The sequence below is a fragment of the Carassius carassius genome, chromosome 18, assembly GCF_963082965.1.
Source record: "Carassius carassius chromosome 18, fCarCar2.1, whole genome shotgun sequence".
In the NCBI taxonomy this organism is placed as follows: domain Eukaryota; kingdom Metazoa; phylum Chordata; class Actinopteri; order Cypriniformes; family Cyprinidae; genus Carassius; species Carassius carassius.
The window spans coordinates 6,471,658-6,485,187 of NC_081772.1; the positions used below are offsets into that span (position 1 = coordinate 6,471,658).

At 35.5% G+C, this 13,530-nt stretch overlaps 1 protein-coding gene across 1 annotated transcript in view; it reads right to left on the reverse strand.

The window, feature by feature from the left end:
• Nucleotides 1–13,530, reverse strand: part of LOC132092863 (cilia- and flagella-associated protein 251-like) — a 32,385-nt gene that overhangs the window by 2,328 nt on the left and 16,527 nt on the right. The window contains exons 6-7 of the mRNA XM_059499287.1: nucleotides 10,646–11,893; nucleotides 8,790–8,885 (exon numbers count right to left, since the gene is read on the reverse strand). Coding sequence (XP_059355270.1) covers nucleotides 8,790–8,885; nucleotides 10,646–11,893 — 1,344 coding nt within the window. The remainder of the gene's footprint in view (nucleotides 1–8,789; nucleotides 8,886–10,645; nucleotides 11,894–13,530) is intronic.

The following is a 13,530-nucleotide window of genomic DNA, read 5'->3' on the forward strand; positions in this document are numbered from 1 at the left end:
TAGGCGGCAATAAACATTTGTTTAGTAATATTATTGAATAAACACACCTCTTTTCTTTACTTTATCAGGTTCAGCTGGAAGAAACAAAGAAGAAAAAATGACAATCAATTAATGTAGCACTTTAATTTATTATTACACTAGATGGCGAATATGAGTGGATTTCTCTAAACAACAATACAAACCACCAAACATGTCTTTGCTGAACTCATTAGTGGCAAAAACTTTGTCTAGCAATTTCAAACATGGTTTGGAAGAGGAACAAAATGTAATCTTGAATCATGTTTTTTATATGCTGTCCTGTAAGCACAGTAGAAAGCAGGATGGTATGAGTTTAAAGTAAGGAGTTAGGGTTGGTAAGAGCAAATATATCTAAAAAGTTAAATAATTCATACACAATTTTCTGTATCTGCTGATACAGAAAATACCCATATGGTCAATATTTCATGCACATACTGTTTCAATCCGTGCGTACATGTGTGTGTCTTCATAAATTTATAGTACAGTTATGTCCACGTCTTCAGTCACTTCTATACCACTGGTGCAAATGCGTTTTTAGGTACACATCATTTACCAATCAGTGATTATATTTTATTGCATGTTCAAAATACAGAACATCAGTTATTTTTGCATGAAAAGCTCACAATATTTGTTAGAACAGAATGACAAGATGAATTGTCTCTGACTAGATCTACAGTTTATCCATGAGACATGGCCAGTGTAATTTGCTATAGAATGGCTCTGTTATGTCGAAAACTGAAAATATGCCCAGGCTTTTGTTTATTATATTTTAAAACAACATGCATGATATTGACCTTGCAACTCAATACCAAATACCTTTTTCTTCCTTTGGTTTAGTGTCTTGGACTTTTTGAGGCTCTTTAGGTATTACTGAATGCATACAAGGACAGACAGAGGCCTCTTTTTGTTTGTCTGGATACAAACAAATGCAAAATAGTGAGTGTAATTTTTAAGGACTTCCACATGAGCATTTTTTGTGCGCACCCGGTTTCGTTTGATGTCAGGGTTCGGTTCGTTTGGGTAATCTAAACGCTTTTTTCTGAACTCAGGTGTGCACCCGCGAACTGTAGCCTACCAGTAGCAATCGAAGTCAGGTTCGGACCAGGGAATCCAACCAAGTGTGAAAGCACCCATAGACTACAGTGATTCATTTCATTTAGTCATCTTTTGTTCATATGAAACATCGGCTCTGATGTTACTTCTTTTTTTTTCACTTTTGGAGGCACACTCAGAATTACTTGTCAACAGCAAAATCAAATCAGTCACAAAAAATATATTAAATATGAAAATTATTATGATGTACATGAAATAATGTCGAACTGTTCAAAAACAGACATATTAGATAAGCCTTGTTTAAATCAAAACAGGGTGATAAAGATCACACTATCAGCTAAACACGAGGATAAATGTCTTCTACTGATTAATATATTAGTGTCATTATTTTTAAAACCCATAATGTGCTTATGACATCAGAGGCCAATTCCAGATTTTACATCCATAAATCAAAATGTTATTACTGAAATTAATTTTTAGAGTGTTGGTAGTAAATCACAGGATACAAATATGACACCTTCATTATAAGTTTGGATTGCATAAATTTGCCAGAATTAATGTGACAAATTTTGGATTAAATACCACCCCATCAGTAAAGAGATTATTTTAACAAGAAGGATGCCAGCTAAAAATAAAAACAAACGGAGATTAACAGTAACAACAAATCTGAAGATAATGGCTGAGAAGCAGGGAAATGTTTTAAGCGGCTGCAAGAATTCCAAGAAAGTCTCTTAGAATAATAATGATATTGTAATTAAAACATCCGGTTTTGATTGTGTTGCTTACATGCTCGCTGGGAATTACAGGGTGGTGTCATTCAAAATGTCTTTAACCTTAAATGCTAATGCCATTTTTGATATCACTCAACCCTGCAGCTGAGAACATGATCTGTGTTATTAAAACAGCATGCATTCTTTATTCCTTTGTTTTCTCACTGACCTTTGGTGCTAAAGTTTATTAGCTAACAAAATGCATTTACTCTTTTTCTTTACTCAGCAGGGGCATTGAAAGGCGTAAAATAGGATATTATAGGATATGACTATGGATATATAAGATATGACTATAACTTTGATTTGCCATTGAAACTTCATATATTACATATGTGTAAATTTGCATTTGCATTTTTTTAATAAAAAATTAAATAGAATAAAAAATGTAATGTGAAATAAGATGCTTATTTAGAGACAGTAGCAGCTCTTACACTGTAATTTTGCTCTGACCTTCTTTTTTTTAATAAAATAAAATTAAATAAAAAAAGATTTTCTTTTGCATCCTTGGCTGACGCTGTTTTAAGAAATAAAGCAAACAAAACAAAAGGTGAGTCTTACAGCCCAGAAAGAAAATAGAAAGACAAAAGACACGGACATGTACTTGCTCACACACACACACACACACACACACATCCACACAATGTCAACTTTGATGTTCAGATCTTTTTGTGCTTTATTTGTACTTTCTGTGCAGACTGTTCAACCCCATGGGTCAAAATGGATCTCTTCAAGTCCCACATTTTTGCTCTCTCCCCTAGCAGCAGGATTCTTTCTCTCAGCAGGGATTTATTCTGTTGTGTGAAACATATCTAATGATGTTCTTGATAGAGGAATGATAGAGTATCTGCTGCTTGCCTGCAGGCAGGGCAGAGATTCTCATTTTTCTGGCCTACGCTCTGTAGTAAATGGAATGGGGTGATGTTATTGCTGTAATTTTCTGCAGAGCACAACATTTTAAAGAACTAAAGTACAAAATAGTAAAGTCAAAAACAAGTCAGATCTATTTGAGGTAGCCTTGTCAATGAAACAGATCAGCAGGATGCAATCCTGGGATATTTTTGGACATGAAATGGGTGGAAAAAGACTCCCAAATATTGCTTGATGATGGGGCCAAAGCAAGCACACACATTTACTGAATACTGGATTATACACTCTTTTGTTAATAAAAAAAAATTAATAATAATAATAATAATTTATATATAAATATATTTGATAGAGCCAATGTATACACTGAACATATTATAATCAGATTGTATTGCTGCCATTTATTTACTGAGTAATAATTATACACTTTATTGTGTAATGAATACTGAATTATACATTGTTTTGTTAATAAAATATAATAAATAATAAAACCTCTAAACTAAAATAAAAAAGAATAAACTAAACTAAAATTAAACAAAATAAAAGGTGGAAAAGAAACCCAAATATGACAGGGCCAAAGCAACAGTGCACCGTATTATGATCAGATCAAATGTATTTATGGAATAATACTGAATTATAAATTTTTTGTTTAAATAAAATAAAATAAAATAAAATAAAATAAAATAAAATAAAATAAAATAAAATAAAATAAAATAAAATAAAATAAAATATGTAGTGATCAGAGATGTTGCTGTGGAAATTTAATGAAGGGATGTCTTAAAATAAAATGATTTCCTTTCACTTCATAAAGGCAACGGTCAACTTGAGATCTGCATGAGCCATATTATATTCAGTATATATAAATGCCCACAAACTGGACATACATTTTTAATCTGTCCAGTGCACAAACAGCAGGAGATTGAATGCAAATAAATATGTTGCTGCAAAATCACTGAAGGTGAAAACAAACTCTGAACAAATTTAATTAAAGTTAGAATGTTGTCTTGACAAATCCTTGCCTAAAAATGTAAATAATCTTATTATAAATTATTAAGGCTTACTTGAGCCTTTTTTTATCTTCATGATTGCTACATAGTTGCCTGGTCTTCAGAATGGCTGCTATAGGTTGTCAAATAATAAGGACTAATCAGCCTTACTTTTTGGATTCAAATTAGACCAATCTACCATTTTTGGGAAAAAATCCTCAGCAAATACCATGAGAACTAGGTCCTCTGCATAGACCCTGTGGCCAGCTTTGACTCTTTCACCATGTGATGTACTCCATTCTTCACTGGATGGATGTTTTGAGTGATGCCAGTCCACGTTCTGACTTGTGATCAGGGGCGGACTGGCCATCGGGAGCACCGGGACATTTCCCGATGTGACGGTCATTCTGGCCTGCCGATGCCGCTGTGCAGTCGATCAGGATGACGTGCAATAGGCTGGTATGCAACTGCGAATTAATTGACGGCATGGCTGGACTGGCCATTGGGCATACCGGGCATTTGCCCGGTGGGCCGATGTGCTTTTTGGGCCGATATATCTCATACTCATATTTTTTTTTTTTTTTTTTTTTTTTTTTAAACGGCCCATAAAATTTGTACATCGGCGGCCCATTCGTTTTGTTTTGTTTTGCTTAATTGGCGGCGCTGGGTTTGTGCCGGTGTAATGCATTGGTCAAAGTCAGTGTTAGTTTTTTTTTCTGACAGACCAGCCCATGAAACATGTAGATCAGCGGCCCATTGGCTCTTTTCTTGATTGACACTGGGCTGGCCCAATCACAACTTTAAACGAGTGAGCGAGCGGCAGCAGTGTCAGTGTGTATCTGTAAAAAAAGATGGAGAAGAAACGCAAGGAATGTGCAGATAAAGAGCGTGAAAAAATAGTACCAGGCCCTTAAAGCAGACACTGTAAACTGTGTCAAAATATATGTTTTCTGACCTTCATCAGCTCCTGTGGCAGATGATGATAGTGAGGACGGAGGATCAGGAGAGAGATGAGAAAGTGTAGAGCCTGCAGTAAGCATAACTACTTTCAAAACACTTAGGCCATGTCATGAGCGTAGATTATTTCCACATCTTCATAGTTGACGATTACCGCAATTCACTAGAAATTTAATAAGAGGCGTTTGTAAACCATGTTTTCCGCCAAAATAAAAGCTTGATGCAGTTTGCGTCAAAATAAAAGATCATGTGCTTATCTCTTTCAAGTATAGAAATTGGTACAACTAATTAAGAAAGTTTCCTTTATTTTTTTGTGCATTTGTTTTACAAAATATGGCTATTACTGTCATTGGATTAATATTATAACTATTATTATGTATAGGTGTAATGTAAATAGACACTGTAACTAAAAGAGGTTTGAATTTTTCTTTGTTTAATTTGCACACTGAATATGGGTTGGAGCTTTTAATTTTGAACTCTCAAAGTGCACCAGATTAATGAATTTAACATTAAAATGCACAAACTTTTCTCACGAAACCCCCCTAGAAGGACCGAGGACACACCACCATAGTTTTAACAAAAATCCTGTAAGAAACACTGGTATTGCTATGCCAGAGCCGCTTATAGCTTGTTTTAGGATTCACCGCTGTGGAGTATAGTTCAACTGTATTAATAAATATAAAATTTTGACTTATTTCATCTGTTAACTCTCACTTGTTCCTATACTCACTCATTACATGGCATTAGTGGTTTTAATGAATAGGAGTTGGTATGCATATAATTAAGGGCGTGCAAAGATGGGTGGTGTTTATGATCATATAGTGGGCCGGTCTGGGCAAAAATGCCCGGGCCGATTTTTTGTCCCAGTCCAGCCCTGATTGACGGTCTTATGAATCTACGAATCAGGCGATCGCGGAGTGTAAATGACACCACCACATGACCAAACATCAGCGAAGCACTGCCTAATTGACTATATCCAGAGGCAGGCTTTATCTTAGAAAATCGCGTAAAAAATGGAGCGTAAACGCAAAGGAGGAGCAGAGAAGGAACGTATAAAAAGGAGAAAAGCCCTGGCCACAGACGCAGCAAATTGCTGCAAAATCCAAGCCATTTTCCCCAGTAAGGGAGCAGGTCGGTCAGAATTACATTTATATTTACTAGGGATGGGAAGCTTCACTGAAAAAACTGAACCGTTGGGTTCTTCACTCACGGTTCGGCACGCGCTGAGACCGCTGTTCAACTTAAATCTGACAAAGCATCTGTAAATAGCACGTAAAACAAACAGGGTTCAGATAATATATGTTGCTGTTGATGGATGAGCATTCTGGGTTCCCAGACATTACAACAATACCGTTGAAAAAAAAAAAAAAACCTTTCACTCATATTCCATTCATTCAATACTAATACGAACACTGTATCAGTGCATTCTCTTAAAGTGACAGTCTTTATATTAATCGAACAGCAACAACAGAGAAATCACTCACTGCTCTTGATTGAAAAGCTTTTGTAACTTTAATAAAGAATAATCTTTAATTTACAGTCCAAAATGCAATGCTGTTTTACATTTGATTACTTTATTCATTTTATGTACCTAAAAACTATAGACCTCCCTAAAAAACCTGAAAGTCAGTTTATTTTATTTGTATCTTTGCTCTATTGTATTTATTTGTGTTGTTGCTTGTTGTTAGAATATTCTTAATAATATAATAAATTAATTTTTTTTTAAATAATTTTTTGAAAGTTTAGTTTTTCCATAAACATAGCACATACAACGGTACCGAAACCGTGACTCTAAAACCGTAAAACAAACCGAACTGTGAAAAAGTTGAACTGTTCCACCCTAATATTTACGTAATAATTTGGCAGATGGACGCTTTCATTCAAAGCGACTTACAATAGATAAAATCTATTATAAAAATATATATATATATATATTACAAATATATATAAAGATAGAAGTTTTAAAAGAACATCTTAATGACAAACTAACACACTGTTTTGCATATGGGGATAAATTATTTTTCTAGTGGCAAATTTGACCAGAAATTTAGATTTTCCATTTCTAGCTTACTATATGTAGCCTAGTGTACAATTCTTAATTATTTATTTTGAATGTGACTAAGGAAGCAACAGTAGCACTAGTGCTGCAAGTGCTCATGCTGTTGAAAAAGAGGAGGTGGACAGTTCAGCTTTTGAGTCAGAGCAGTCAATTCATGTGCAGCAACAGAGGTGCCTGGGGTGGAGTCAAATTCCCGGCATGATTTACTGTCCCAGTCCACCACTGCTTGTGATGCTGCCTCGAACTAAACCACACCATGTTTGGTTCATCTGGCCAAAGGAGAACTGGCCCCCTGACTAAACCTGGTTTCTCCCAAGGTTTTTATCTCCATTTCTGTCAAATAAGAAGTTTGGGTTCCTTGCCACTGTTGATTTTTTGGCTCACTTATTTGGAGACACTTTATATCTGGCGATATAATCGACTTGTTTGCACAGACACAATTAGAAGAAAACTGAACTGAGCTGGATGATAACATCACTGAATCAGCAATGAACTGACTTTAACTGAAAAAAAAGACTGGCTGCTATTGTCCTCTTTTTAGAGCTGCTTTGTAACAAAATGTTATTTTGTTTACAGCATCTCAGAACACCTCAGAACAAGTTGTGACTCCCTAGTAACAAGTCAGAGAACATTAGCAACCACTTGTTATGTTTGCTATAGGGTGCTCTTGAATTGACAGCTTAATGAGCTTTTCTCTTTTATGAAATGTATTTGAATCTCTCTGTATAAGTATCAGTTCTCTGCACTGTGTGTAACCACAGTCTCACCATGTTCCACTGTTGTCTCTGCCGGACAAGTACACTTCATTCTGTTGTTCCCAGACAGAAGCAGCAGCAGTCAGTACTCTGAACTCATCTGTGAGTCTGTGATACTGCTGTGTCACACACTGTCTCAGAGTGGGATTAGTTTTCCATCTTGCAATACACACATGGCTTTATCCCCAATCTCTTCTCCAGATTTTAATCTGATACCCAGTAGGATCTTTTGCCCTCAGGAGGAATTCAGAAAAATTCTAGTTCAACACCATATCGATAAATCAAATAACAAGAATAATTGGAAAGGGAGGAATACATCTCACAGGATGAAATCATATTATAGAGATCCTTGTGCTTTTATAATGTTCATTTCAACATGGCTGAGGATACACCTTTTTTTGCATTATCTTTAAAATATGTATTTTAGGTAAATAATGAAAAATATGGCTTCAATTAATATTAATTTCAAGAACTGTTCAAAAACTGTTGAAGAAAGAAAGAAAGAAAGAAAGTACATTTTTAAAAACATCTGTATTATATGGCCTATATACTAATTAAAATTATTATGAATTGATAATTGAAAATACATATTTTAATAAATAATGAATAATAATTATTATATAAATAAACAAATAAACTATAATATATAGCATTTCTTAAATATTCAGCTCAATAAATAAAGTTCAATTAATGGTCACTTTAACATTACAGTTTCATAACGGTCAAGGATATAATAAATGAGGTCAGACCCCTTTGATCTATAACTGAAAGTACGTTTTTTTGTCTTTTTATACACACAGAAAAACAAGGTACAAAATATGTCACTCTGCCGGTACCATTTCAAAGGGTACACCTTTTTACCTGGGTGCATATTAGTTCCTTAAAGGTATGTATTAACACCTGAAGTGTACATATTTGTACCTAAATATTTACAAATTGTACCTTTTGAAAATATATTGCCCAGGTGATAGCTTTTGTACCTTTTTTTCTGAGAGTGCAGCAGAGACCAGTGCAGAACATCAAGCAACTTGACACACACCAACATCATCCTAATGCTGTGAAGCAGATGGAAAAAAATAGCTATAAGGAAGTCGTTGGAGATCAAAGTTTAAGGCCTTAGGGTCTGCTCAACCCTCACATCCACAGCCACACACACACTTGCCCTCTTCTCCCATCATCCACCTCCATCAGACTTCTGCCTGTTGTAGAACACCACTCCTCCACAGTCAATAACCTTGGAGCTCATTAGTGTTGGCATAATATTCTCATTTTACTTCTGGTTCATTTTATATGCTTCATGCAAGCAAACTGTTGCTATGTTTGTTACCTTTAGGGACTGGTTCTGGTGCTTTTTCAGCAATTTCCACCTCCTCTGCGCTTTCATCCTTTTCATCTTTCTCCTCTTCTTTCAGGGTTGTTATGTCTTTGAAAGGAAAGCAAACATATTTATAAAGCTCACCGGATAGATCACAAGAAGTATTCATGATTTTGTTTCAAAGTCTTTCCAACCTTTAGTAAACAGTAAAAATTCATTTTCCCTTGACCTATTATTCTTGAACTCTTGATTTTGGCAGGAGCTAAAATGTTCCCTTTGTTGGTGGCTAGATTGCATTAGCGTTTGACAAAGAGATATAATCAGATTTAATTTGCAAACAGAATAATTTTTTTTTCAATTATTCTACTGAGACTGATCCTTCAGATTGCATTTGCATCATCAGCGGCGAGTTAGGAGCTGGAACAGGTGGTTTGGCTTTGTGCAAAGTCAATTAGCAAATCAGATAAATTAAGTTAGTCAAGCTGCCCTTTGTTTAACTACCTAAGTAAAGAGCAAAAGGTATAGGCAGAATGCATAGAACTTACCATTAACTTTATGTGCTGCTCCAGCTAAAACAATGACTATAACCACTATTCCTAACTTTTTACTCATTCTAGCCACAATAACCTATTTTGATTTTCTCTAGTTTGCAAGTGCATATTGGCTTAATCTCTTTCCAGTGTTTTCATTGATCATCCAGAACTTTGATGACCTTGAATGACCCTTTTCGAGACAAGTGTTTGGTGACAGATGACACGAAAGCAGTCTCTTATGTATTCTAACTGTTTCACTGGCAGCGGAACAGCAATGCACCAGCTGCTGTTCTTTGATCCACTCAGCATGAATTAGACTTCAACCACAAACTTAAATGGGGTCCTTTCTTAAAAGCATATTTGGATATGTATAGCAGAAACTTATACTAAACTATTTTGGTGTGATAGCAAGTGATGTCAAAATGACTAAAGTATTCAGTTAAAATTGAGAAAACCTACACATAGGAATTGTAAAGAATTCTTGAGGATATATAAAGAGTTCCAAATTCTTGTTATGGTTTCTTAACGGTTCCTGTTTTTTAGTACTATTAAGGAATAAATAAATGCAATCCAATAACTGGCCTTATATATGTAGGCTATAAAACAATCCAATATAAAAAAAAAAAACAAAATGTGTTAAAATAGTTCATTCATTATTTTATAAAATACTAATGAAAAAAAACGTAATAAATTTCACCAAAAAGAGTCAACGTATTACAGTAATTTGTTCGGGATACAGATTATATTGGCTGCATTGTATGTTTTTGATTTACTAAAAATAATGTGGCTCAGAGTGATTGGTTCAAGAATTCGACTACACTAGTAGTGCTATATGTTTCTGAATCACAAAAAAAAAGAGTCATTCCATCAGAAACTGGATTATGTAGGTTGTGCTGTATGTTTTTGATTCACTAAAATTAACCATTTCAGAGTGATTCATTTGGGAATTGGACTACGCTGGATGCGCTCCATTTTGGTTCACTAAAAAGACCAGACTTTGACTCATTCCTTTGGAAATCAGACTACACTGGTCACACTGTATGCTTTTGATTCACTAAAAAGAACCAGAGAGTTGTTCTGGGATCAGACTACATTGGTTATGCTGTCTATTTCACAATGTAGATTCAGAAACAGTGCTGCAGCAGGATAATTCAGGAACCTCTGCCTACAATATTTGTATAGTATTCCAATGAAATCAATGGGAGAATGAATGTGTAAAAACTATTATTATTATTATTATTATTATTATTATTATTATTATTATGTCACTTGCTAGATGATTTATTATTTTGAAAATATTTGATCTTTTAGAGTCAAAAACCATAATCTTGGTACCTTTTTCAGGTGAAGAGTCACAATCTTCATCAGCCACCACTGTTGTCTCATCTCCACCTGGTTCGGAACTAACTACAGGTGCTGTTACTATAATATCATCATCATCAGCAGCAGCATCATCATCCTCACCCCTTATCTGTTCCTCTCCCTCCTCTTTTCCCTCTTGCTCCTGCTCCTCCTTATCTGCAACATCATCGGCTAGCTCAGGCTCCTCAAAAACACCCTCAACTTCACGTGTTATATCTTTCTCAGAGTCAGCGTCTATCAGTCCAGCACCAGTCTCATCTTTAAGACTGTCTTCTGTAACCTCACCATGATCGTCAGCTAGCTCTTTTGTTATCTTACCATCATGGTCATCAGTAGCGCTTAAGCCATCTTGTGAGTCAGCTAAATCAGCTTTAGCAGCACTCTCCTCTATGGTTGTTAATAGCTTTGAATCACCATCAGCTTTAAGAAGTATAGATTCCTCACCAGTCTCTTGTACTTCAACAGCTATGGCGATATCAGCCTCTTGGACCTCATCGTCATCATCTTTTTCCTCACTTTGGTCATCATCTTTATCATCAGCAGGAGTATCTTCTTTTCCATCTTCTTCCTCAGGTGGTTCTTTATCTCTATCAGTTTTGTCCTCCTCCTCCTCCTCCTCCTCCTCATCATCAGCTTCCTCAGTTTCTTTAGAAGTGACTTGTTCTGCAGTTTCCTCTTTCTCCTCATCAGGTTCAGCAGGGATCGAAGTATCTTTCTTTTTGACAGCAGGAGCAGCAGCAGCTTTCTCTTCATGTTCTTCTTCCTGCTCAGCATCAGCTTCCTCTTCCTCCTTTTCTGTTTCCTCCTCCTTCTGCACAGCTTCTGCTGCCACTCCCTTCTTTTCATCTTCATTTTCTTCCTCTGCATCAGCTTCCTCTTCCTCCTTTTCTTTGTCCTCCTCCTTCTGCACAGCTTCTGCTGCTGCTTCCTCCTCTTCATCTTCCTTTTCTTCCTCAGTATCAGCATCAGCTTCCTCTTTCTCCTTTTCTTCAGCCTCCTCTTCTTTTCTCTTTTCCTCCACCACCGCTTCCTTTGCTAATTCCTCCTCCTCTTCTTCCTCCTCTACGATCTCCTCATCACTTTCTTCTACCTCTTCATCCCCATATTCTTCTTCTTCCTCCTCTTCTTCATGAGCAAGCACCTCATCTTCCTCTTCCTCCTCCTCTTCCTCCTCATAATCCCCTTCCTCTTCTAACATCTCCTTGGCCCATATCTCTGCAACTATATCATTAGGTTTTCAGAAATATCAGTGTAATGGATCAAGCTGTAATGGATAACATATAATAAGACTTATATATTGAAAATTAGTGTTATACTCTGACATAATCCCTTCAGTATGCAAATGATGGATTGATAAAGGAGTACATCAATCATAACTGGATGAGACCTCGTAATGATATTTGGCAAAATTACAAATGTTTGTATATTTAGCAGTGTCTGTTAAAGTAGGCATGAAACTGAAATTGTGGTAATCTTTTCTTACCTGTTGTAAAATATGTGACAGTTTTGATTTCCTAGTAACAGCTTAATGAGGTCTTCAAAATGCTCAAATAATAATCATACAAATCATTTTAGTGTATAGTGTAAACAAATCTTTATATCTATAGAGTATGTAGTAATTATGCATTTTTGAAGACCAACCTGGTTCCCTTGACATTGGCTTTTGGATTATTGCAGAAATTAAGCTCCGTGACCAACAAAAGTTTATGATTCTTACCCATTGTGCTCATTTTGACAATCTTAACAAATTAATGCAACTTTTGTCCTTTTTGGCAAATGTAAAAAGTCAAATGTAAGCTATAAAAAACTATTCCATGGTTGCATGATTTCAATGTCACCACCAATAGGTTTCTGACAGCTCTTTTCGTCTTTATATATATATATATATATATATATATATATATATATATAAAATTCTCAAAGTTTGAGTTGGAGTAGTTTGCAAGAGTACTATGAACACAGTGAAGCTTTAAAAGTGGACTAGTGAATTGAAGAGTTCTTTTCTTTTTGGGATGATGACATTTAATGTTCCTGACAACTTCTGTTGTCCCATTCAGCCTGTCCTTTTTCAAGACAAGTAAAAGCTTTAAAAATCACATGGGGGTATTACTGATGTATTTTACGTCATAAAATAAAAGCTTGTATTATCCACGGACCTTATGTCAGGCATTTTAACAAAAATCCATTTAGAAAACTCACTGAGTTCAGGATGATGGAACCGGAAGGGCTAAAATGCTGACTGGTTTCCAGGTTTTAGTCTACAAAAGTACAGTACATAATCTGTGGTTATTTAAAAAATATGTCCCACCCTAATTTCCTCTTTCCACACAGGAAGGAAAATGGTCTTTACCCATATCATAGCATCTTTAGAAGGTTATTTGAACATTTTACAATAACAGGCATTGTAAAGGGGCAGTTCACAGCGTCTGAAATTACTGTGTTACTACACGGTGTATAGCATCCTCTTAGAACAATAGTTACAATATATCATAGTCCTCCAGTGACATTGCCTATATGCCTTAGGAGTGCACAACTAATTTCTTGGTCTCTTACGTGTCCCTGTTTCAGCAATTACGGACTGTTCCTTTAAAGCAAAACTGGGCCACACCAATTTATGAAGCTTGCAGAGTCCCCTTAAGTGTTAATATGACAAATGACAGGAAATTTGTCACCCATATAATCAAATACAGACTTTTAGTATACAGGTCCTTCTCAAAAAATTAGCATATTGTGATAAAAGTTCATTATTTTCCATAATGTAATGATAAAAACTTTCATATATTTTAGATTCATTGCACACCAACTGAAATATTTCAGGTCTTTTATTTTTTTAATACTGATGATTTTGGCATACAGCT